The sequence below is a fragment of the Lithobates pipiens genome, unplaced genomic scaffold (genome assembly GCF_037356315.1).
Source record: "Lithobates pipiens isolate NorthernLeopardFrog02 unplaced genomic scaffold, aLitPip1_a1.2 Scaffold_22, whole genome shotgun sequence".
Lineage (NCBI taxonomy): Eukaryota > Metazoa > Chordata > Amphibia > Anura > Ranidae > Lithobates > Lithobates pipiens.
Window position 1 is genome coordinate 243,302,548 of NW_027507784.1, and position 24,968 is coordinate 243,327,515.

Genomic DNA, 24,968 nt, shown 5'->3' on the forward strand with positions numbered 1-24,968 from the left:
GCCTTTCAGCAAATTCTCGGTTTGTAACCACCAGATGAGACTCTTGCGTGTCCCTGGGGATAGACGCATAGGAAGATCCAAGGACTGGGGCTTCCTGTTCCAAGCCGCAAGGATGCATCTTTGTTGAGGCCTTGAGTGGAACTGGGCGAATGGAACGGCCTCTAAGGAGGCGACCATTTTCCCCTAACAGTCTCATGCACAACCGAATGGGGGAAGATCTTCTGCCCAGAATTAGGCGCACCAGATCCCCAATGGCCAAGGCTTTTGGCCTTGGAAGAAACACCTTGCCCTGAGCGGTGTCAATAAGCATACCCAGGTATTCCAACCTGGTAGTAGGCTGTAGGGACGACTTTTCTAGGTTTATAATCCAACCTAGGCATTCCAGGTGTTCTAGCGTTCTGGTAACACTGTGGTTCAGGAGCGCTACTGTTTTCTCTATGAGAAGCAAATCGTCTAGATAAGCCATGACGGCTATACCCTGAGCTCTTAGGTTTGCCAAGAGAGGGTCCAGAATCTTTGTGAAGACTCGAGGGGCCGTAGCGAGCCCGAACGGCAAGGCCACAAATTGAAAATGGTGCTGCTCTACCGCGAACCTTAGATACTTTTGGTGTGCGGGAAAAATTGGCACATGGAGATATGCATCCTTGATGTCTATTGATGCCATAAACTCTCCCCCTTGCAGGGAGGAGACCACAGTGCGAATTGACTGCATTCGGAAGCACCGGATGCGTAAAAACCGGTTCAGATCCTTCAGATCCAGGATAGGTCTGACACTTCCATTTGGCTTTGGAACGGTGAAGAGATTCGAGTAAAACCCTGAACCCTGTTCTTTTGGGTCCACTTCTACTATCACCCCCTGGGATAGTAAGTGATCTAAGGCCAGAAATAGTGGTCTTTGCTTTACTGGGTCCCTGGGGATCCTTGACCTTAGAAAGCGAGAAGGTGGGATCTCCTGAAACTCTAGCTTGTAGCCCAGAGATACCGAAGAGACCACCCACTTGTCCTGAATCTCTTCCCGCCAGGCTTCCGCAAACTGCAGGAGCCTTCCCCCCACTCGGCCGAGTGGGGGCGCCCCTTCGCAAGGAAGTTTTTGGGCTCTGCTTGGCAGGCTTTCGCTCCCAGAATTTCTTCTGCCCCTGGGCCCGGCCTTGAACCTTTCCTGTAGAGGAGGGTTGAGAAGGCCGTCACCACTGCTTAGAGCTTGATGCTCCGGGAGAGAGAGAACGCCTAAATGATGGACGTTTGCTCCTTTTGACTGGAAGGAGTGTAGATTTACCCCCTGAAATTTTTTGGACGAATTTGTCTAATTCTTCTCCAAACAAACGTTCCCCTTTGCTTCTTGCATGATGGCTCAGCTGCCCAATTCTTTAGCCATAGGGCCCTTCGCATGTGTACCAACAGGAGAGACAAACGAGATGCTTGTTGGACAGAATCCAAAATCGCATCAATCATGAAACACAGAATTTTAGGTATTTCTGCATAATTCTCCACTTCCTCACTGGGAAGGAGGCCAAGCATCCACTTAACCTGTTCCTTGAGGAACTGACACAACCCCACAGCTGCGACTGTGGGTTGCACTACAGCGCCAGTCATGGAAAAGGAGGCTTTTAATATTGTTTCCAGCTTCTTATCAGTTGGATCTTTAAATACCTGAGCATTATCCAAAGGACAGGTCAGGTTTCTATTCACGCAAGAAACAGCCGCATCGACAGATGGGACCCCCCATTTCTTGGTGAAACTTTCCTCCAGAGGATAAAGCATAGAAAACCTTTTAGGAGGAGCAAACAGTTTATCAGGATGTCCCCAATCCTCATACAACAATTTATCCATTAAGGGAGGAATTGGAAAGGAAAAGGCAGTCTGTGGAACTTTCCTGACTCCCAGGGAAGAAACAGAGGACGTAGCAACTTCAGCAGCAGGCATTCTGAATGTGGTACGCACCAATCCAGTATAATACTGCACCTGTTTTCTGAGCGCCTAGGAGGAGGGGACTCGCTCCTCTTCCTCTGATTCATCCGACTGCTCAAGACCCCTGTCCCAATATAGGGATCTCTCCTCATTGTCAGAAGTGTCATCTGAAAGAGGAATCTCAGCAGAGGGAGGGGATCTACCCCTTTTCCTGCTATCTTTCAGGGAAGCTGAAATAAAATTCATGATTCTCCCTTCAAAACCCTCCAATGTAGCCCTAAGGGAGTCCTCAGTGGCGTATACCGGGGCTGAAACATTAGGAGAGGCTGCAAAACCTGACAGGGGCACTGACTCATCCTGTGAGGCTGGCTCCAGTCTTGCAGGGGGGGATGGTAACTTACAGGCATTTTTAGAACCCCTGGACCTAGGCGGGGATTTACCACTGCCCTTGTTATCTCCCCCTGAGACCCTCTTACGAGGAGAAATAGTCCTAAGCTACAAAGCAGAGGTACTAGTACAAAGTGCAATCACTGTTGTGCTTAAAGTCTCACAATAAATATATATGCTTAAACTGCACAACCTGATGCTGAGTAGGTGTCTAAGGTTTGCCTGGATCCAATCCCTTGGGATGCTTACTGCCCACAGCTCCTGTGTCTCCGCTTACAGCCCCCTGACGCTCTGGGCTTTTTAAAACTGCCGCCTGGCGCCTGCGCAGTACAGCGCCGTGCACAACGATGTGCACGGCTCGCAACCACACTCCCCCCTCCCCCATTAGCCCGGGAGCGCGCTCGGCGCAAGTGCACGCGCACATGCTCGAGGACCGCTGGTATCCAGGGGGGAAGGGAATCGCCATCGGAGCTGCGTGGGACCCCCAGACTACGTGGGACCCCTGTATTACCTTTATTGTGGCAGGGATTGCAGTGGAGACGTGAGACATCTGGAGAACCAGGCTTCACTGAGCGTGTGTACTGAAAGGCATGTAAGTATGCATCAGGCTGCTCTTACTCCCTCTAGTGGTGGAAACCAGGTAAGACATACTACTACTCAATGAAGAAATCCATAATATAATTTATATAGGATTAACTTCTCTTACCTGGCCACAGGCGGGCAGAGTTGTGCCAACCTTCAGGTTTTTTTGGGGTTCTTTCTCAGAAGAACCTCCTACCTGGACCTTGTAAAAGACTCTGACAGAAACTTTCGTGCCACTATGTAAATAGTACACCAAGTCTGGTTTTCCCAGAGCCCAGTCTTCCAATAGGAGAGGACTTACAGGCAAAACCTCGTTTCTTCGGATGATGAGGCCCGGGTACCATATCATCTTGGGAGTCAAAATATCGGCCCGAGATATGGATCCAGTTAGTTGTAGCCCTTAGGCCTCCGCAGGGACCTGCACAGAGCTTTCTTCATAGCACATGTTTTACGTGACCAACCACCATAGACACTGGCGAAAAAACTGAGGTGCCTCCCATATGGGAGGGGTATATAGGGGAGGAATTCTCCTTAATTGGGGGTTAACCAGTGTCCAATTAGCAGAGGTGCCTATATAACCCATTATGTAATGAAGCTCCTGTGTCCCATGATGTATGATCAAGAAAACTGGTTTCACAGGTCGTTACATTATGTAGGCTCCTGTCTCAAGCTGGGTTACAGTTTAACACATTGAAAACTTTGGTTTAATAATACTTCTTTAAAATCCCTACAAAATAGATATTGGTACAAAAGGCAGATTACAAAGCATTGTTGAGACGTAACTCATTAACCGGATTTATAAAAGCTACTCATAAAAACTTAAGAATGTAGTTCACTATTTTTTGGAAACCAAAAAGAGAAGCCTGCTACTGTAAAAGTGCATTGGGGTGCCATTCAACAATGAATGGCACCACAACACACACAAATCAATGTGTTTGCTTTTATCATGCATTCACTTAACACAAATTTATGAAAACAAAACCATTGTTCAGTCCTCTGGATGTAGCAAGCCACACCTGAGGCCCCCCTATATTTTCTAAGTTTCCAACAACTACCCTCAGGATAACACTGCTCTTCCTTTAGTGTTAAGTACAAATCCATTTATGAAGGGATTTTGTTTCTTATGTCTCTCATATAATTGTGCATTCTAACAAAATAACCTTTGTTTACTTAGGCTCCATGGACATCAGAGCATGCTTCAGAATTAACACACTGGCCACATGCTGGACAGATAGAGTTCCAAAATTATGGTCTGAAGTACAGGAAAGACTTGCAAATGGCTTTACAAAATGTTACTGCTTCCATTCAGCCGGGAGAAAAGGTTGGTGTTTTTGTGTGGTGTTCTTGGTAAATGTCACCATTTTTTAATGTCTTGTTGTCTAAAGCCAAGGGATTGGGACCTTGGCATCCATGTAGTATAATCACACCTAAAATTCTTGTATAGGCTAGAAGGTAAAGATGAAATTCAGACAAATAGATAAGTATAGATAAGTATAGATTTGAATAATACTGTATATTGGGGAGTTGTTCATCTTGCAAAAGTTTGGGGATTTTCAGTCCATCTAGTTCTGAAATTTACACAGCTCTGCCAATCAGTACAGCTAAGTTAGTGACCTGATGTATCTCTTCTTTAAAGCGGAGTTCCACCCACTTTATAATCTTCTCCTCAATAGCTTTGCAATTATTCATAACGTTTGCATTGGGCACTTTTTTTTTTGGCTGTGCTTACCATGTTTCAAATGTTTTCTGTGTCTCTTCCGTTTTCTCTCCTCCGCGGTGATCTATGTAATATCCTGTGTTGCACTGGCTCCTGAAAGATCTGTGTTATGATTCCCAGGAGTCAGTGGGCATCACCACCGCTCATCATCGCAAGATAACAAAAACGGAAGTGACACGATGACAGAAGTGACGCGATGCAAGGTTTGGGTGTATAGTTATCTTGGGTGCCATATCAACGGGGTGGGCACTTCCTACGACACCGCCATTGTGATGACAAACAGAAATTTCCTGCGCAGCTAGGTGTACATAATGCACATGCACGAGATCGGGCGGGGTATGCTAGTTATTCTGCAGCACTGTATGCCAGAAGAGGATCCTAGTGGGCTTTGCATGCCCACAAGCATGATGGGGCAAACAGAGAAATATAAGGTTAGTTTTACAAAAATAAGAAGAAAATTAGCTGCGCTATTACTATGAATAGCGATTGCATGATTACATTAAGATCATCATAGCAGATGGCTTTAGAAAAAAATGTAATAAAAATTTCTGCTCGCAAACTGTAATTGGATGGTGACTGAGCAGCAGCAAATCATGCCTAAGTCTGCTATCTCCTACTGTCAACATGTTCCCTGTCAGCATGCGTTCAGCACACTTAATGCCTCCATCTTCTTCCCCCCGTGTAAAGGGTGCTACAAGAGACTCATACCAACATCAATTTACTTACACTAGTTATATTTAAAACACACATTTTTAATCTTAAAGATTACATATCTGCAATAATTTGTGTTTTTATCTCTGCTTGGTATTCAGCTGTAGGTGGTTAGCTATTTTTTCAAAGTTTGTATAAAAAGTCTTTAGAAGCATTGTGACATAGAATTTTCATACTTGTCCTTGTATGTACGGTAAGTCTTCATACTTACTAATCCTCCAGCATGTTGGCAAATCTCCATCATCATTCACCAGTTATATCCTTTGCATCACAGCGTTAAAAAATGATGTAGTCCAAGGCACCAAAAGTAATCGACCTCCATCCCAAATTTTAGACAAAGAAAAGGGAAAGTGGTCAGCAGGACTTTAAATGAGGCCAATCACTATGTAAAGTAAACATTTGGGATATAAAACACAGTGTTGCTTTTATGGGTTCCAACAAAAAGGGGGAGTTTTTGAATGAGAGATTTAAACCAAAAAGCAGGCTTAGCAAATAACATTTTATTATAACGTGTGAGATCATGTATAACATACTGAATAACACAAAGATGCATACACAGAATCACATACACGCAGGGCAATGCGGAAAACCGTATATAAATATTGACGCCATGGTACTTGACATATCATAACGTAAAAACAAGTCCTGCACAACATGGGCCACTGGAAGGGCTGAATGATGTTGGAAAGTCTAGAGTAAAACAAGAGACATAAAATCATCTGTATGGACATCATGCATCTATGTAAGCCTGACGTGTTTCATTGGGGTATACCAACTCTTCATGGGCAAATGCAATGGCACTCTATAAAGAAGCATAACCATATGGTATAATATTGTAACTGAATAATAGTAATAAATAATGTGTAAGGGACAGGATGGATATCCCTATAAATACTCACGTCAACTGCATAGATTTGAACAGAGGATCAGAGCCGTTAAAAAGGTCTGGCATGGGAGCTGCGGTAAAGATACATGGACAAACAGGGAGCACTGTAGATTCACCAGGGTAAATGTGCAAATGTGGATGAGGGTGAGCCAAAACTTCTGTGAATTGAGATCAGTAATATATATTGAATGTATGATATTTTTTGATGAAGAGTGTGAAAAGCCCATATACCAGGTCAGATGGAGGGAAAAACTGAGCATAGATGAAAAAACAGATACTCAAAAACCACCAAATAGGAAGGAGAAAGAAAGAAAGGTGTAGAAAAGAAAGAGAAGAAAATTGTATCCTGGGTGAGATAGTGAAGGAACCAAAGAGAATGAAAAACAAAGTGCTAAAAGTATAAGTGAAACCTATAGTGATTTACCTTGTTGGTTCACAAGGAAATTGGGAACCAAAATTAAAAGATGAATGCTTGCATATGAGGTGTTGCCAGAAAGACAAACACCAAGTGAGGCGAATTTAAATGCTCCCACCTGATACATCGTGTCCTGCCCAGCGTCACATGGGCGTGGCAAGAAAGGGGAGGCATCTGTGTCAGACCGAAAAAATCCACCCATACAGGCTCAGGTACCTCACCAGTGTCAGCCTAGCTGGAAAGAAAAACCTGCTCATGCGGTGCATCATCAAAAGGTGTCGGACACACAGATCGGTGATGTGGCGCCAATGCGATGTGAAGGAGCACCTGCCCAAACCACCACCTCCATCCACCACAAACGGGGAGGAAGGGAACAGGTGGAAGAGGTAGGGTCGACAAAAATCGCACCGCAGCTCCCAGGGAACAGACAAGCAAACGGCCCAAAAACCCATGCACACGCTAAGCAAGCCCTACCATGTGGAACAGGGTACTAGGAACAAGATATGGTGGATTGAAATAAAGTATAAAATATATATTTGTATGAGTAAGTCATGAGAGTTGAGAAAATATAAAGTATAATAAAGCCACGATTGGGTCTATCATGGATTGCAAACATGCAATTGAAAAATTCTTTGCAGACTGCTGAATGGTTACACCCCCTCCATCCTTATAAAAATGTATTAATAACAGTTTAGAATTTAGCATAAAATGCATGCACCCATGCGATTCCACCCCTAAATAGGAACAAGGAAAATGGGGAATTGCATGACAGAAACATGAAAAATATCCATGCCACCTGGTAGTAGGGTGATCTGAAAAAAGATAGACCTGTAGTCTCCCATCATTGAACTGGGGTATAGCCATACAAATACATAAAACTAGTCAATAAAACATTTTCCACCTCATAAGTCTAAGTTGATGATTATGAGCATCAACATGCATCTTCTGGTGATATGAACTGTTTAGATAAAACTATTTGCCAGCAGTGAATTATTAGACTGACTTACCATGTCAAAGACTAGTTTTATGACGGTGTACACATACATGCCTATATGTAATGCTTACATTGACTAAGACATCCAGTGGTTTCATGTAAAAGTGTCACAGTCAGGGATCAGTAGCTAGAGTAGTAGAGAGGCTCCCACCAACCAGTAGGATAAGTGCACAAGCAGGTCTAAGCACTAATCAGTCTTCACCAAAGCACATGATGGTGGAGATGGGTTTGGCTGCATTCTAGTGCCAGATTGTGGTCTGCAGGATCACCCCACCAGGAGGCGAGGAAACCAAGGTCTTGTAGCAGATGCAGCAGGTAGGGATCAAGCAAAAGCATTGTCAGTAAACAAGCCAAAGGTCAGTAACCCGTGGTTGCGGGTTGGGATCAAGCGAAAATATAGTTGAGGAATAAGCCATAGGTTGGTAACAAGCAGGAGTGAGCTGGATGGCAGCAGGAGTGAAGAAGCATGATATTGGCTGGGGAAGAGCACAATAATCTGACAAACAGGAAGTGCAGAGACATGGCTTAGGTCAGGAAGTTTGTGGGCAGAGAAAAGAGTTCAAGGTTCATCAGAAACAAGATACAAGGCAAGATTGTCCATCAGATCAGACAGGTAGCAATCTAGTATCGCACAGCAAGAAGAGCTATAGCCAGACACCACAGAGGTCACAGGTTTAGATTCAGACCCTAACAGCAATCTCCTGTCCCCCTTCTAAACAGTTCCTGGATGTCTTAGGGCCAGGTTTGTGTGGAACTATTTTTTTGTCAATCTGGGAGCAGTAACGTTCTCTTCAAGTTCCCAAGAATTTTCCTATGGTACATATCCTTCCCATTTAACCAGATATTCTAATTTGTTCCTTAAGATCCTGGAATCAAAAATTCTTTCAAACACAAATTCTTCTTCAACCTTTTACCTCAACAAGTGAAGTAGGTGAAAGAATTGTCTCAGAAAAAACATTTTAATGAAATTATTTGAATAGTGATACGTGAAAAACAGGATGAATATTCACACTGCCAAGAAGTTTTAATTTGAGCAGAGATCTGGAAAGGTCCCACAAACTTTTGACCCAACTTGGCAGATGGAACATGAACCTTACATTTTTTGATGGATAACCAAACTTTGTCCCCTACAAGTAGGGAGTGATCTGCGATGTCTGTCAACAGCCTTCTTGTAAAATTTTTGAGCCTTCTTCAAAATATCAATCAGTTTCTCCTTAATCTCTTGTAATGTAGTTAAAGTGGTTCTGCAGCTGCTGACTTTTAATAAACAGACACTCACCCCTCCAAGGATCCAGTGCTGTCCTCACACAGGCTGGTTCTTTCACTGGTCTTTGATCCCCGGCATCAGCAGCCGGATGTGATTCATATTGGCTTCACAGGAAGAGAAAAATCGGAACTTACCCTTTTGGGTGAAGTTCTGCTTTAATTTGTTGATTGCAGCAGGAATTGGAGTGGAGATATTGAGATCAGGAATAAAAACTGGATGATACCGAGTATTCAATAAAAAAAAGGGCTTTGGGAAGTGGAGCTATGTTCAGAATTGTTATAAGCAAACAGCTGTAGAAAGATAGTCTACCCAGTCATCCTGAAATAGACAAACCATCTAAGGTACTCCGCCAAAGTTTGATTAGTGCTCTCAGTCTGACTATAAGCCCCCGTACACATAGTCGGACATTCTGACCACAAAATCCATCAGATTTTTTCCAACGGATTTTGTCCGAAACTTGTGTTGCATACACATGGTCGGACAAAGTTGTCGGAAAATCTGATTATTCGGAACGATGTGACGTTCGTTGCGTACGACAGGACTACGTAGAGGCTAGTAGCCAATAGCTTTGGTCTTGTAAATTGTTCTGAGCATGCGTGGCACTCTACAAACGATCTGATTTTTTTGTTGGAAAATTTTAGATTCTGCTCTAAAAAAAGTTTCCGGCGGAAATTCCCAAACTTACGTTCGCCTTTGTGCGAGAGCAGGGGGGGACAGGGGTGCTTTTTTTTTATTATTTATTTTTATTTATTTTTATTTTTTTAAACTGTTCCTTTCATTTATTTTATTTATTTTTATTTTTTTTAATAATTTTTATTGCTATCTTAGGGAATGTAAATATCCCCTATGATAGCAATAGGTAGTGACAGGTACTCTTTTTTTTAAAAGACTGGGGTCTATTAGACCATAGATCTCTCCTCTGCCCTCAAAGCATCTGACCACACCAAGATCGATGCTTTCCCAATTTCCCAATGGCGCTGTTTACATCCGGTGAAATCTAAGTCATGAAAATGCTCGTAGCTTACGATTTCTTAGGCCATAGAGATGATTGGAGCCATTCTGGACTCTGATCAGCTCTATGGTAAGCTGGCGGAACCACCGGCTGCATTCTCAGGTTCACTGTTGGGACAGGAGAGCCTGAGACAGAAAACAGAAAAGTATAAAAAAAAATTACATACCTGAAAGCAAACATGATAAAACATAACAACAATAAAACATTGCAGAATAGAATACAGTAAAAAAGAGCAGAACAAGAGAGAGAAAAATAAAACGACAACTATTTTTTTTTTTATTTCATATATTTTTTGTGTGTTTTTTTTATTTTATGTTTTACACTTTTTTTTGTAACTGTAAAGGTTGTAACGGTTCCAGGTTCTGGTCTCTCAAAATGTGATGGCATCTTGGGAGACCCTGTGAAAGTGTGTCCTAGTCTGTGCAGTGCTGTACCCTACGCTAATACTCCACTAGTGTATGGTAGCATTCAAAACATTCACCAATGCAAAGACTAGGATTGTCAGGACAGGAAGGACAATAATAGCGGGTGTCATGCCTATATCCGTTCTTGCTGCAGACACTATCTTCTTTGGGGAGCTCGTTGGGTAGGGATACTCGGGAGGACATAGGGAAAATGCCTCTCACGCAGCTGGCTTACTGTATTTGGATTTGGAAGGTGAGGTGGAGCACCGTCTGGAAACAGAAGGGCTCTGAAGATATCTTCCTGGAATTTAAGGAAGGACCCAGTCTGTCCTGAAGCTCTTTATAGTACATGAGCGTTCAGCAAAGCCAATTGAAATAAATAAACTGACACTTTTTTGTATCAGCGTCTGACCTTACAGGCAACTAGGTACGTTGCCAACAACTGGTCGTTGAGGTCCACCCCTCCCATATTTTGGTTATATTCATGGACACAGAGGGGTTTCTCCACAACACCAGTCGCCGTAGAAATTTGGACCATCGTGTCTGCATGAAGGGATTAAAGAACAAAAACATTCTTATCCCTCCACTTAACAGTGAGCAAGTTATTACACGTCAAGCAGGCTCTCTCCCCCAGCCTAAGACGAGAATCTACAAGCCTCTGGGGTAAGCTCCAGCAATTAGGTTGCACGGTGCCACATGCTCCAATCTTATGAACAAACAAGTGACTTAAATGTGTCACGCTTGTGTAATAATTGTCCACATACAAATGGTACCCCTTTACGAATAAGGGTGACACCAAGTCCCTCACAATCTTTCCAGCGCTCCCTATGTAATCTGGCCAGTTTGGTGGCTCTACGTGACTACTTCTTCCCTCGTAAACCATAAAACTACATGTATAGACTGTGGCCCTGTCACAGAGCTTATACTTCTTGACCCCGTATCTGGCACGCTTGCTGGGAAAATACTGTTTGCAAGACAAATGGACAGAAAACTTAATCAGGGACTCATCAATGCAAACAACTTGATGAGGAGTAAGCAAGTCTGCAAACGTTGGTTGAAGTGGTTTACGAGGGGCCGAATTTTGTAGAGCCGATCATATCCAGGGTCTCCATGAGGACGACAGAGTTCATTGTTAAAATTCATGAACCACAAGATCTGCTCATATCGTGCCCTAGTCATGGAGGCAGAGAACACGGGCATATGTTGAATTGGGTCAGTGGACCAATATAACCGCAACTCACTCTTTTTAGTTATGCCCATGAAGAGGGATAGGGCCACGAAGGTCTTAAGTTCGGAGACCGTAATTGGTCTCCAATCTCTGGCAAGGGAGGATTGGGGATTAGCGGTGATGAATTGACCAGCATACAAATTACTTTGGTCCACAATAGATCTATAGAGATTTTCTGTGAAAAACAGCAAATAAAAACCAAGTGACGTAAAATCACTTTCCACCTGAATTCCGGGTTGGCCAGTGAATGGCGGAAAGTAAGGGTGCTGCAGAAGTAGTGGGTTCCCAATTAGGATTGGCAAATGCAGCAGGAAGGACACTATGGGCTCGACGGTGTCACTACTTGTGCTTGCCACCTCGCCAGCTTGAACTGCACTTATGGGACTCGCCACGTCACTACGTGTTACTGCAGTGATGGTTTGACTACGACCAGGGTGTACTAGGCAGCTGGTGCTTGCCAGTTCACCAGAAGAATGAGCGGCACTAGTACTTCTCTGCTCCATATGAGAGGCCTGCGTTTCTTGAACCTCAACAACAGCAGAAGAAGATCAGGGTCTGGTACGCCTGACCTTAGCAGGGACCACAACTCTGTCATCAGAGCTATCTGTCATGGAGCTGCTGTGGTCTACAGGATCGTATTCTGAGCCTGAATCTGACAGATGAGTGACTTCCTCTTCACTGTCATGCTCAGAAACGTTTACATTTCAGAAGCAGAGGAAGCTTCTCATTCGTCAGGAGCGATCGTGACGGAGAGGCCATGAATCAGTGGCCTTCCCCTCATGACGGATCGCTCCTGAAACAATGTCGACCACCTAGGGCATTGGGGGGGGGGGCACGATTGTGTATGGGTACATTACTCTGCCTGCCCATGCCATTCTGCCTCAGTATATCTGCATGAGGCAGTCAGCAAGTGGTTAATTGGCCTCAACTCTTTAAACCCAATGTTATCATTTCTTTTGGCTGAAGACATTAAACAAGAGAAATAAGCATGAGGATGAGGCTCCATCTTTTATCCCCTTCACTGAGAAAGGATCGTCTTGAGCATCCACTTCCAGGATAAAAGGTGATTTAGGATCGGGATGAACAAATATTGGTGCAGAAGTGAAAAGAGCAGATGATCACACAAAAGGCACCCCTTTCTTTGTCAGCTACGTAATTGGTCCTAATTAATTAGAGACGTTTTCTTATGAATTTTCTGGAGAAGTTAGCATTTCCAACAAAAAATTGTATTTCCTTAACATTTTTAGGGACAGGCCAATCCACCACTGCTTTGATCTTCTCAGGATCCATGTTTACTCCTGGATAGGGATGAGCTTCGTGTTCGAGTCGAACATACGTTCGACTCGAACATCGGCTGTTCGTCCGTTTGGCAAAGTCCGAACATTTTGGTCCGTTCGCGCCAAATTCGTGTGGCGCTCACGGCCCACAATGCACTGCGATGGCGCAGTGCATTGCTGGCTCACGACTGGCCAAGCATGCACTGTGACCCCGCATGCTTGGCCAATCGCAGTGCCAGCAGCGAGGAGAGCCATGATTGCCTGTGGCCAATCAGAGCTCAGGCTGTGTAGTGCACGCCCCACACTATATAAGGCCGCCAGCGCGGCGGCCTTGTGTAGTGTGTTGGCGTCTGAAGCAGTGGGTGTTCTGTGTACCTTCAACACAGTACACACCGATCGTTTTCGGCCGATTTTCGATCTTGCTGTTGTGTAGTGGTTGTTGTCTGCGTGCCCTGACCGCAGTATACACCGCTATATTCACCTCACCTATATAGCTAGTGCTCTATCTTTTATAATAGAGCTTGCAGTCAGTAGTGTTAGGAGCTTGTGCGTGCTGTCTGCGTGCTCTGTACCCAGTACATGCCGCTATATCCACCTACATAGCTGTTCTCTATTTGAGCCCACTTGCCATCTGCAGGAGTTATTGGAAGTTGTGTGTGCCTCCAGCACAGCACAGTATACATCTGTATATACCCCTTTATCTCTGGTGTTCTATAATAAAGGCATCTGCAGGAGTTAGTGGGTGTTCTGTGTACCTTCAACACAGTACACACCGATCGTTTTCTGTACATAGCTCTTCTCTATTTGAGACCACTTGCCATCTGCAGGAGTTATTGGAAGTTGTGTGTGCCTCCAGCACAGCACAGTATACATCTGTATATACCCCTTTATCTCTGGTGTTCTATAATAAAGGCATCTGCAGGAGTTAGTTGGTGTTGTGTGCCTCTAGCACAATATACACTACCCAATTGCTTTTTTACCCAACTCCCTTCAGGCCATTACCATGTCTGGAAGGCCAGCAAGGAGAGGCAGACAGGCGCGAGCCGATAAAAGAGGGCAAGCAGGCTCTGTGTCTAGAGACAACAGTGCTGGTCGTGGACGCGGTGCATTGTCATCAGCACGTGGCCATGGGACACGCTTGTCCTTCTTTTCGACAGCTGGACATGTTGAGCCGCAACATGCCAACGACTTGGTAGAGTGGATGACCAAGCCCTCTTCATCCTCCTCATCCTCTCTCACCCAGTCTCAGGGTACTAGCAAAGCAGCTGCCAACGCATCGTCTTCCCTCCTCTCAATGTCATCATCAGTGACTCCTTCCCTAGACCCACCACGTCCTCCTGAGGAGTCTCCTGAACTCTTTGAGCACAGTGTTGGGTACATGCTCCAGGAGGATGCCCAGTGTTTTGTGGGCTCTGATGATGACACTCAGCTAGAGGAAGGCAGTAGCGTGAGCGCAGAGAGAGGGGATGCTCAAGAAGGACAGCAATCTGGCAGTCATGTTCCACAAGCTGCAGCATACTGCCAGGTTTGCTACAGCGATGAAGAGGGAGGGGATGATGAGGGCACTGACTCCACATGGGTGCCTGGAAGGAGAGAGGAGGAGGAGGAGGCACATGTCCAACGAGGCAGAATGCCCTCCGGGGGCCAGCTTAGGGGCAGCACACCGACTGAATCACACCGCAGAGCTCCGCCTGTGCAGGGCGCTGCCTCTGCGCGTTATTCTAAAAGCTCTTTGGTGTGGGCCTTTTTTTGAGATGAGTGCATCAGATCGCACCGCTGTTATTTGCAACATATGTCTCCAGTGTATCTCGCGTGGCCAAAACATCAGCCGCTTGGGCACCACATGCTTGACCAGACATGCAGCTCGTTGGCAAGCGTACCTCAAAGACCCACACCAAAGAACAAAGCGGACCTCTCCTTGCTCCTCATCAGCTGGCATCTCCAACCCCACTAGACCTTCAGTCCTCTCTGAAACCTGCTCTGAGAGGAATGAAGGTGTAGAATTAGGTGTGTCACAGCCAAGTGCTTCCGGGAACTCTTCTAGCGGTACACCCACGTCCGATTATAGCAGGCAAATGTCCCTGCCCCAGCTGCTGGACTGGCGAAAGAAGTTCACTCCCAGCCATCCACATGCCCAGCGGTTGAATGCTAGCTTGGCTAAATTGCTAGCACTTCAACTGCTGCCTTTTCAGTTGGTAGACTCGGCCCCCTTCCGTGAGTTTGTACAATGTGCGGTTCCTCAGTGGCAAGTCCCCAAACACCACTTTTTCTCACGGAAGGCGATTCCGGCTCTCTACCGGCATGTGGAAGGCAATGTCCTTGCCTCGCTGGACAGGGCGGTCAGCGGTAAGGTGCATATTACCGCTGACTCATGGTCCAGCAGGCATGGACAAGGACGTTACCTGTCTTTCACGGCCCATTGGGTCACTCTTCTGGCAGCTGGGAAGGATGCAGGACAAGGTGCAGTAGTGTTGGAGGTTGTTCCGCCACCACGCCTCCAAAATGCTACTATTGGTTGTGACGCCTCTCTCCTCCACCCCCTCCTCTTCTTCTTCCTCCATGGCCTCTTCCAGTGCTCTGTCCTCAGAACCAGCGGTGCTTCGTAGGCGTTCCAGGGGCTATGCAAGTACGCAGGCAAAACGATGCCATGCCGTGCTTGCGCTGGTTTGTTTGGGGGACAGGAGCCACACTGGGGCGGATGTTTTGTCAGCTCTGCAGGGGCAGCCCGAGAGGTGGTTCACGCCACGCCAGCTTAAGCCAGGAATGGTGGTTTGTGACAATGGCACCAACCTCCTCTCTGCCCTCCGACAGGGACAACTGACCCATGTGCCCTGTGTAGCTCACGTCCTTAACCTGGTGGTGCAGCGGTTCTTGGGCAGGTACCCCGGCTTACAGGATGTCCTGAAGCAGGCCAGGAAAGTCTGTGTGCATTTCCGCCGATCATTTAATGCCTGTGCTCGGTTGGCTGAGCTCCAAAAGGAGATGAACCTGCCCAAGAACCGCCTTATATGTGACATGCCCACCAGATGGAACTCAACTTTGGCCATGCTGCAGCGGCTGCACACGCAGCAGAGGGCCATCAATGAGTACCTGTGCGACTACGGCACCAGGACAGGGTCAGGGGAGCTCGGTTTTTTCTCACCACGCCAGTGGGGCATGATCAGGGATGCATGCACTGTCCTGTCACCGTTTGAGGAGGCCACAAGGATGGTGAGCAGTGACCATGCATGCATCATTGACACTGTACCTCTTGTCCACCTCTTGGAGCATACGCTGCGTGGAATAATGGACAGGGCACTTGAGGCAGGAAGAGGAGGACTTCCTTGCCTCTCAAGGCCCCCTTTTATCCAGACAGTGTTCCTGCTGTGCCACCCATCACACAGGAAGAGGATGAGGAGGAGGAAGAGGAGGAGGAGGAGGATGATTGTGTCAGCATGGAGGTGGAGGCTGGCACTCAGCATCAGCAGCAGTCTTGTAGGGATGATTTACAGTCCCAAGAAACACGTGGACTTGTACGTGGCTGGGAGGAGGTAGCTGCGGATCATGTTGTCCTTAGTGACCCAGAGGACTCCGGACCGAATGCCTCAGCTAACCTACGCTGCATGGCCTCCCTGATCCTGCAAAGCCTGCGGAAGGATCCTCGTATTCTTTGGATCAAGGAGAGGGACCATTACTGGCTGGCCACTCTCCTTGATCCACGGTAAAAGGGTAAGGTTGCTGACCTTATCTTGCCATCGCAGAGGGGGCAGAGGATGAGACATCTCCAGGAGGCCTTGCAGAAAGGTCTGTGCAACGCGTTCCCAGAGACTGGGAGGTTACAAACTCCTGGTCCTGGACAACGTGTTGCTGAGGCATCAGTCAGAAGGAGCGGTGGAGAAGGTGGCCGTCTGACTGATGCTTTCAGACAATTTTTTAGTCCGCAGCCCCAAGGTAAGATCAGTTCCAGCACCCATCGCCAGCGTCTGATTTACATGGTGCAGGAATACCTAGGGGCAAGGTCAGACTTGGACACCTTTCCCACCGAAAATCCTCTGGCTTACTGGGTCTTGAGGATGGATCACTGGCCAGAGCTTGCACAGTATGCAATTGAGCTACTGGCCTGTCCTGCATCCAGCGTTCTTTCGGAACGCACCTTCAGTGCTGCTGGTGGCTTTGTTACCGATCACAGGGTGCGCCTGTCCACCGAATCAGTTGATCGACTGACCTTCATCAAGATGAATCAGTCTTGGATCACCCACAGCTACCAAGCACCTGAAGCTGATGTAACCGAATAATTTGTTTTGAAATATCACATCCCTTCAAGACTGCCTATGCTGATGCTGAGTGACTGTCCTGTTATGTTGATTGTCTATCCTCTTCCTCCTCCGCTGATATGTTGGAAGAACATTTCTGGTTCTGGGTGATGCCATCAGCCCAATTTTTCTGCCCCTGTTTAACAGGGGCGTTTAAGTACAATTTTTGATGCAATGCTTTGCAGCAGGGCTAATTCCTGCAATCAAACAAGAGTATATGGGAGAGGTTGCAGTGTGGTGGCACCAGCACCAGTGCCTAAGGCCCAATTTTTCTGCCCCTGTTTAACAGGGACATGTAATTACAATTCTTGATATAATATTTCACAGGAGGGCCCCTTCCTGTGCCCACCCAGAGTAACGGTGAGGACTTATAGTGTTGTGGCACCAGCACCACAACCACCAAAGGTCAATTTTTCTACCACTGTTCAACAATGGCATGTAATTACAATTCTTGATATAATCGTTCACAGCAGGGCGCTCCAGCGCCCACCAAGAGTCACTTTGAGGGCTTACAATGTTGTGGCAAAACCAACACCTTGTTCCGCCATTTCTGCAGAGCATATAGGGCAGGCCCCTACTTTCAAACATCCAACTTACAAACATCTCCTACTTGCAAACGGAAGGAGACAACAGCAAGTGAGATGAAAAAAGATGGACGACAAAACAAATTATACAGGGGTGATAACCCTTCCCTATGTTTTCCAAAAAGCTTAAAAATAGTTTTTTTGACTGGAGCTACACTTTAAAAATGTACCAGTTGAAAATTACAAACGGATTCAACTTAACACAACAAACCTACACAGTCCCTGTCTTGTTTGAACCTCCTGTATACTGCTGTTCTGAGTATATAGGGCCTGGGGGCCACACGCATTTCCTTTTTTTAATATGGGTACAGGGTTCCCCTTGATATGCGTACAAGACCCAAAGGGGCTGGTAATGGGCAGGGAGGGCTACCCATGCCATTTTTCTCAATGATTTTCAACCATATTGCAGGAACCAGATATAACATTAAAACCACAAGCAGTTTTAAATGGTGTTATTTCCATTTAATGTCATTTTGTGCAGGGACTGTTCTAAACACGGGAAACACGTGGCACTTCACAGGCATACTACAGACACCCCCCAGGCACCATATTTAAAGGAATATTTCACTTTTTTTTCCCCACTTTAATCGTCATTAAAATCAGTGCTCCCGCCAAAATGGCCATTTTTAAAAACATTTTAGGCATTGGCCCATGTCCCCTGGGGCAGGAGCCAGGTCCCCAAACCCTTTTTAGGACAGTATCTTGCATATTAGCCGTTAAAATTAGCACTTTTAATTTCGAACGTTCGAGTCCCATAGACTTCAATGGGGTTCTAACGTTCGTACGAATTTGGGGTCCGTTCGAAAGTTCTGGTGCGAACCGAACCGAGGGGTATTCGGCTCATCCCTACTTCTGGAGAAATAATGTAACCCAAGAACTGACTCTGGATTCATTCAAACTCACATGTCTCCAGTTTGATGTTGACTCTTCTTTATTCTTTCAAAGACGTTCCTCCGGGTTATCAGAAAAGATGAGAATATCACCCAGATAAGCAGTCACAAACTGGTCCGCTTAAAAAGCGAAATAATGCTGCAAAGGCCAAAAGGCCTAACCAAGGACTCAAAATTCCAATATCTGGTTCTAAAGGTGGTTTTCCATTTGTCTTCTTAACAAATGCAGACAATTGTTATACGCCCCCCCCCCCCCCCCCCCAATAAGTCTAGTTTTGTAAGGACTTTGGCAAGATTCTATGTAACATTTTAGAGTGTAAGGGAAGTTGATAACAATTTTTGTGATTTTATTCAATTTCCCAATTTCCTGTAATCTTTGCATGGAGGCAAGGAGTCCTTTATTTAAACGAAGGACAGGCTTGCACCTGCAGGCAACATTGAGTGTCTAATAAAGCCCTTCTCTAAATTCTCATTAAGCCACTCCCTGAGCACCTTTAATTCAAGTTCTGACAGATTGAAAAGATGACCAAAAGTTATTTCTGCCCCAGGGAGCAGTTCAATGGGAAAATGGGCAATAAAGAGGTAATTGATTGGCATTCTTATTATTACAGACATCCCAGAACACATGGGAGCTGGCCAGCATCCCAGGTGGCACAGCAAGAAGAGCTACAGCTAGATACCACAGAAGTTGCAGGTTCAAATACAGACCCTGACAAAAGGTGTTCATAGAGATGAGCTGAAAGTGTAATATCTATGATCTATATGAAGGCTTCTCAGGCAAAGGCTCATCAGGGAAAATAATTTGACAAAGTTATTTATCTGAGTACTGAGTTCCCCAAGATAAACAAATACTGGCTGCGTTTCATTGCATTACCCCTGTCCTGCCTCTAAATGCATATGATTTCCTAATGTCATTGTTCATATTTAGGGAAGCACTAGTCAGTACAGATAATTGAGGGTGGTAAGATTATGCCTGCAAGTTCAAATGCCCTATTATCTATTCCCAATTGTCGATGTGTCTTGTGTCTCACATTCAAATCTTCACCCCATCTTTCTGATCTACCTTACAGGCAAGTTCAACTACCGTACATACTGTATATGCTTTTGTCTCTTATTACATTTTCCCTCTCAACAGAGGGTAACTTAAAAATGTCTGTATGTTGTGGTTAGGTGGGCATAGTTGGAAGAACTGGAGCTGGAAAGTCTTCTCTAACTTTGGGTTTATTCCGAATTCTTGAACCTGCAACTGGATCAATATGTATAGATGGAGCAGATGTTTCAAAACTAGGTCTTCATGAACTGAGATCTAAACTAACAATCATTCCTCAGGTAAGATCCACATTAGTATTAACCACCCAAAAATAAACTGGGAAATGCACAGATTTAAATGTATTAGTTATGATCAATTTTCACAACCCTCAGACCTCAGACTGTAGTTGAGCACATGGAGCATTTACAAATGCAAACGGACTTTTCTTTTCATGCGCTCCTCTATTGGATACTGAAAATCAGCCATTTACCTTCTGAGCTAAAGGTTAAAGAGGAGGTCCAATCTGGGCAACAAAAAAAAAGAAAAGTCAGCAGCTACAAATACTGTGGCTGCTGACTTTTAGTATAAGGACACTTACCTGTCCAGGGATCCAGCGATGTTGGTACCCTGAGCCGATTCTTGAGTTGGTTTTCGGTGCAGGCGCTGGCATCTTCACTAAGGGAAACTGGCAGTGTAGCCTTCACTGCTGGTTTCCTACTGCACATGCGCGAGTCACGTCGTGCTTTCTGAATGGTCTCATTGTTTTCTGGGAAATGTGTGTGTGCCAGAAGGCCGCGGGGAAAAGGGCAGTAAACACTCCGAAATCGCTGCTGCGATCTTACCCAGAAGTGGGAGCGGATACCTATCAATACAAGGTACCCACTCCCCCCCAAAAAAAAGTCCCAAATGTGGCAGTGGAGGGTGCGAACAAGTGGAGCTTCCGGTGGAGCTCCGCTATGAGAGTTCCTGAAGTATTCAGGAAGATGAATACAAGTACAAGCAGGCACTTTTGTGTGCCTGCCTTTAATTCTTGAAAATCCCACTGGTTTAAGTTGCTTAACAATTTTATTATTTTACACAGGACCCAGTCTTATTTTTTGGATCATTAAGAATGAACCTGGATCCTTTTGACTATTACACTGAAGATGATGTTTGGACAGCTTTGGAACTGGCCCACTTGAAAAGTTTTGCTTCAAGCTTGCCTGATAGGCTAGATCACATGTGTACTGAAGGAGGAGAAAATCTAAGGTATATTGTCTGTTTTGTACACACAACAGCACAAAAGCTACTGAAATTTCATACATACTAATAGGCATGTCACTGTACTGGTCCTAGAGGGGGAGATTTACAAAAGCTGGCTGACACAGAATCTGGTGCAGCTGTGTATAGTAATCAGCTTCTAACTTCAGCTTATTTGGTTAAGGTCAAATCACATATATAGAGAAAAGAACTTTGCATAGTTAGAGAACCAACATGATGGATTATTGCGGTACCAGAGAGAGATTTTATACACAAGTTAATAAAGAATACATTTATTGTAACAAAATGTACACATAGAAAACACACATGATAAAAACACCCAATTAATTGTAAGGTTCAATACAGTAGTTACAAAAAATATCAGAGATGCTTGACGCGTTTCACTTTATAGCTTCTTCAGAACCAATTACTCAGTGATTTGCAACAACAGAACCTCATATTAAGAAACACATGACACTGAGGATAGTTTCATGTCAAACAGGTATTGAGTACACATATCTCATGCAAGAAAATATCATAATAATCAAAATGTCCTCAGGAAAAAAAAAAGAGAAAAAAGAACTATACTTAATTTAGCATACAGACTTACACAAGATAGCTTCACCTACTCCACCTAAAAAAGGAGAATAATCAAATCGCATGTTAAATCAGTCTCTATTGCCGGCAAAAGGAGCATCCCAACCGGTGCAATACTGGCTTTGCGGAACCACACCTATTTCCAAAAGTAGTTTCTGCATCATTGTTGGTGACTGTGGGGGCGATTTTAATAGACATCTGTGCATGAACCCACACAGATGTCTTTTTGAATTAGTCCCTGAGGTCGGACTGTAATGTGGCTTTGAAATTGTGCAAGTACATTTTCAACATGAGACTAGCATGCTACAAAAAACAGGCGTTCGGTCATTCCAAAAATCTGATTGTGTGTACGACGCTTTAGTGTCTCAAGAAATGAGAGAGGCCTCCAGTACATTTTAAGGGTCAAAGTTTGTCGCCATTCCACAAGTGGGCGCAATATTGATGCATGACAGGTTGGGTATCAATTTACTCAGAATAACATTACCTTTCACAATATAAAAAAAATGTGCCAATTTAACTTTACTGTTGTCTTTATTTATTCAAAAATGTTTTCCATAGAAATTGTGCTTGTAAGACCACTGCACAAATACGGTGTGACATAAAGTATTGCTGCGACCGCTATTTTATTATCTAGGGTGTCTGAAAAATATATATAATGTTTGGGGTTTCTTAGTAATTTTCTAGCAAAAAAATACTTTTTTTAAAGCGCTGCATATGGAGATTTTTAGGTACTATAATTTGTCGCCATTCCACGAGCGGGCGTAATTTCAAAGCATGACATGTTGGATATCTATTTACTCAGCATAACATCATCTTTTATATTATATAAAAAAATTGGACTTACTTTACTGTTTAGTTTTTTTTTTCTTTTAATTCATGAAAGTGTCTTTTTTCCTAAAAAATTGAGCTTCAAAGACCGCTGCGCGAATACAGTGTGACATAAAATATTGTAATGATTGCCATTTTATTATCTAGATTCTCTGCTAAAAATATATATATATATATATATATATATATATAATGTTTGGGGGTTCTAAGTAATTTTCTAGCAAAAAAATAGGGATTTTAACTTGCAACCAACAAATGCCAGAAATAGGCTTAGTCATGAAAGAGTTAAGAGGGATATATCTGGAGTTAAACTGCTGTTTCTTCTTGAGATTGTCACATACTGCAAATTTACTTTATTTTAGGCCACATAAACTGTTGACGTGACCCAAGTTGGCACGCTTTGTGTTTGTTCATGTTAAATGGCTTTATGGAATGCTAATTACTGGGAATCGGTTTCTTCTTAAGCTGGCTACACATTATACATTTTTTTTTCAATTTTCTCTAGATTTACTTTCAATCAGGGCGTTTTTTTTTTGCCAGAACCTGGCAGCCCTCACCTCTTCCCACCAATTTCTTATTTAACACAGTAGAGCAGGGGTTGGCAACCTTTTGAGCACAGTGTGCCGAAAAATATTTTCAAAGAAATTGAGAGTGCCAATTTTATAACACTAAAATGTAAACTTCACACTCTCAATCACAAAAAGGATTTTTTATAAAGTAAATGCTGTAAACTACTTAAGTAGTAGTGAGAAATTAACATCCTGCACTCATGCCTCAGATCAGCCCCAATTCCTACAAGATCAGCAATCGGCTCCAAATTCATGCACCTTCACACCTTAGATCACTGTCCCCCCTGCACATCTGCCTCACCACTGTACCCACTGCACATCTGCCCCACCACTGTATCACCCTGCACATCTGCCCCACCACTGTACCACCCTGCTCTTATGTCCCACCACTGTAACCCTCTGTACCCCCTGCTCATCTGTCCCACCACTGTAACCCCTCTGCTCATCTGTCCCATCACTGTAACCCCCTGGGTCGGATTTTTGTAGAGAGGAGAACTGCGGGGGAGGGGGGGCGAATTGTGTAGAGAGGAGAACTGGCGGGTGGTATTTGCATAGAGAGGATTACTGGGGCGATTGCATAGAGAGAACTGGGGGGGGGGGGGGTGTTGTGCAGAGAGGAGAACTGGAGTAGGATTGGGCAGAGAGGTGAACTGAGGGGAGGGATTTGTGCTGAGAGAACTGTGAAAGGGGGAGGGGATTTTAGCAGAGAGGAGAGCTGGGGGAATTTATGTGGAGAAGAGAACTGGAGAGGGGTTGTGCAGAGAGGAGAACTGGGGGGGATTTGTGTGGTGAGGAGGACTGGGGGGGTTGTGCAGTGAGGAGAACTGGGGGGATTATACAAAGAGGAGAGCTGGGGGGGGGGGTCGTGCAGAGAGGAGTACTGGGGAGATTTGTGCAGAAAAGGAGAACTGGGGGGGGGGGATTTCTGCAGGAAGAGAGCTGGGAGAAGGGGAGGTTGTGCACAGAGTAGAGTTGGGGATAATTTTAGCAGAAAGGAGAGTTGGGGTTGGAAATGTGTGCAGAGGTGAGAACTGCAGAAGGCAGTTTGTGCAAAGTGAGAGATGTGGAGGGGGGGGGGGGAACAGATTGTGCAAAAGAAGAGCTGTGAAGGGGGGGGGTCAGGTTGTGCAAATATAAAGGGATACAGAAAAGGGGGGCAGAGATATTGTGGATGGGGGTACAGAAGTGAGTTGTGGACTGGGGATGTAAGCTGTGGCTGGAGGGGTGCAGAGGTTAGGTGTAAAGCATAGTGTTCAGAGACCAAGAGTATGTAATGCATGGTTGTATGTTGCATATTAAAGGCCTCGGGATGGTATTCCTGAATGCTATACTCTCTACATTGGGTTTTGAATTGCATACTCCTGAGCCCAGCATTCTGTATTACATACTGTACACTTTACCACTGCGCTTTGTGTGATGGCCTCTGTTACATATTCCTGACCCCTGCACTGTGTACACAGGGCTGTATGTTGCATATTTCTGGGCACAATGGACACTTTACATTGATTGTAAGTACAATCCCTTGTGCTGTTTTTGCTTCCCTGTGTGATACGCACTTCTCACAACTGTACCCTGTGTGTTGTGAACTCCTAAGTCCTGTACATTGTGTGTTACACATTCCTGAACTATACACTTTATTTTAATATGCAGTTCTAGGCCTTAGCATATTCAATCCAATTATTTGGCACCGCTGTACTTCTCTCCCCTAAGGAAGGTGTGTCTGGCGGGGGTTAGGACGTGGTTGAGGCGGGGTTTGGGAGTGCTTGGGGCAGGGAGGGCGAGTTCCTGTACCTATTTTCCAAGAGAAAAAGCCCTGCTTTTAACTATGTAGTGCAAGGCTAGCCTGAATACATACAAGTTGAAAGGGTTTAGGTTTGACCTCATATTATATGTTTTTGGTAAATGTAAAGGAAAATTGCATGAGAAAATTGTATAATGTGTAGCCAGTTTAAGTGAATAATTCTTGAGATTGTTTAAAGCCATGGGATAGTAAAAAGTAGCTAATAATAAAATAAATGAAACTGACACAACGTATATTTAATTGGTCATATAATGGCCACAGTGTTTATCCAAATGAGCTACATTCAAATTAACCAAAAATCAGCTTACAGCATAGAATTAAATTTTAAAATTAACAAAATGATCCAATGC

At 44.7% G+C, this 24,968-nt stretch overlaps 1 protein-coding gene across 1 annotated transcript in view; it reads left to right on the top strand.

Moving 5' to 3' along the window:
- The window catches only part of LOC143924555 (multidrug resistance-associated protein 1-like), a 435,651-nt gene that overhangs the window by 386,820 nt on the left and 23,863 nt on the right, over positions 1 to 24,968 (top strand). The window contains exons 28-30 of the mRNA XM_077448932.1: positions 4,052 to 4,198; positions 19,725 to 19,883; positions 20,666 to 20,832. Of these exons, the coding sequence (XP_077305058.1) occupies positions 4,052 to 4,198; positions 19,725 to 19,883; positions 20,666 to 20,832 (473 nt within the window). The remainder of the gene's footprint in view (positions 1 to 4,051; positions 4,199 to 19,724; positions 19,884 to 20,665; positions 20,833 to 24,968) is intronic.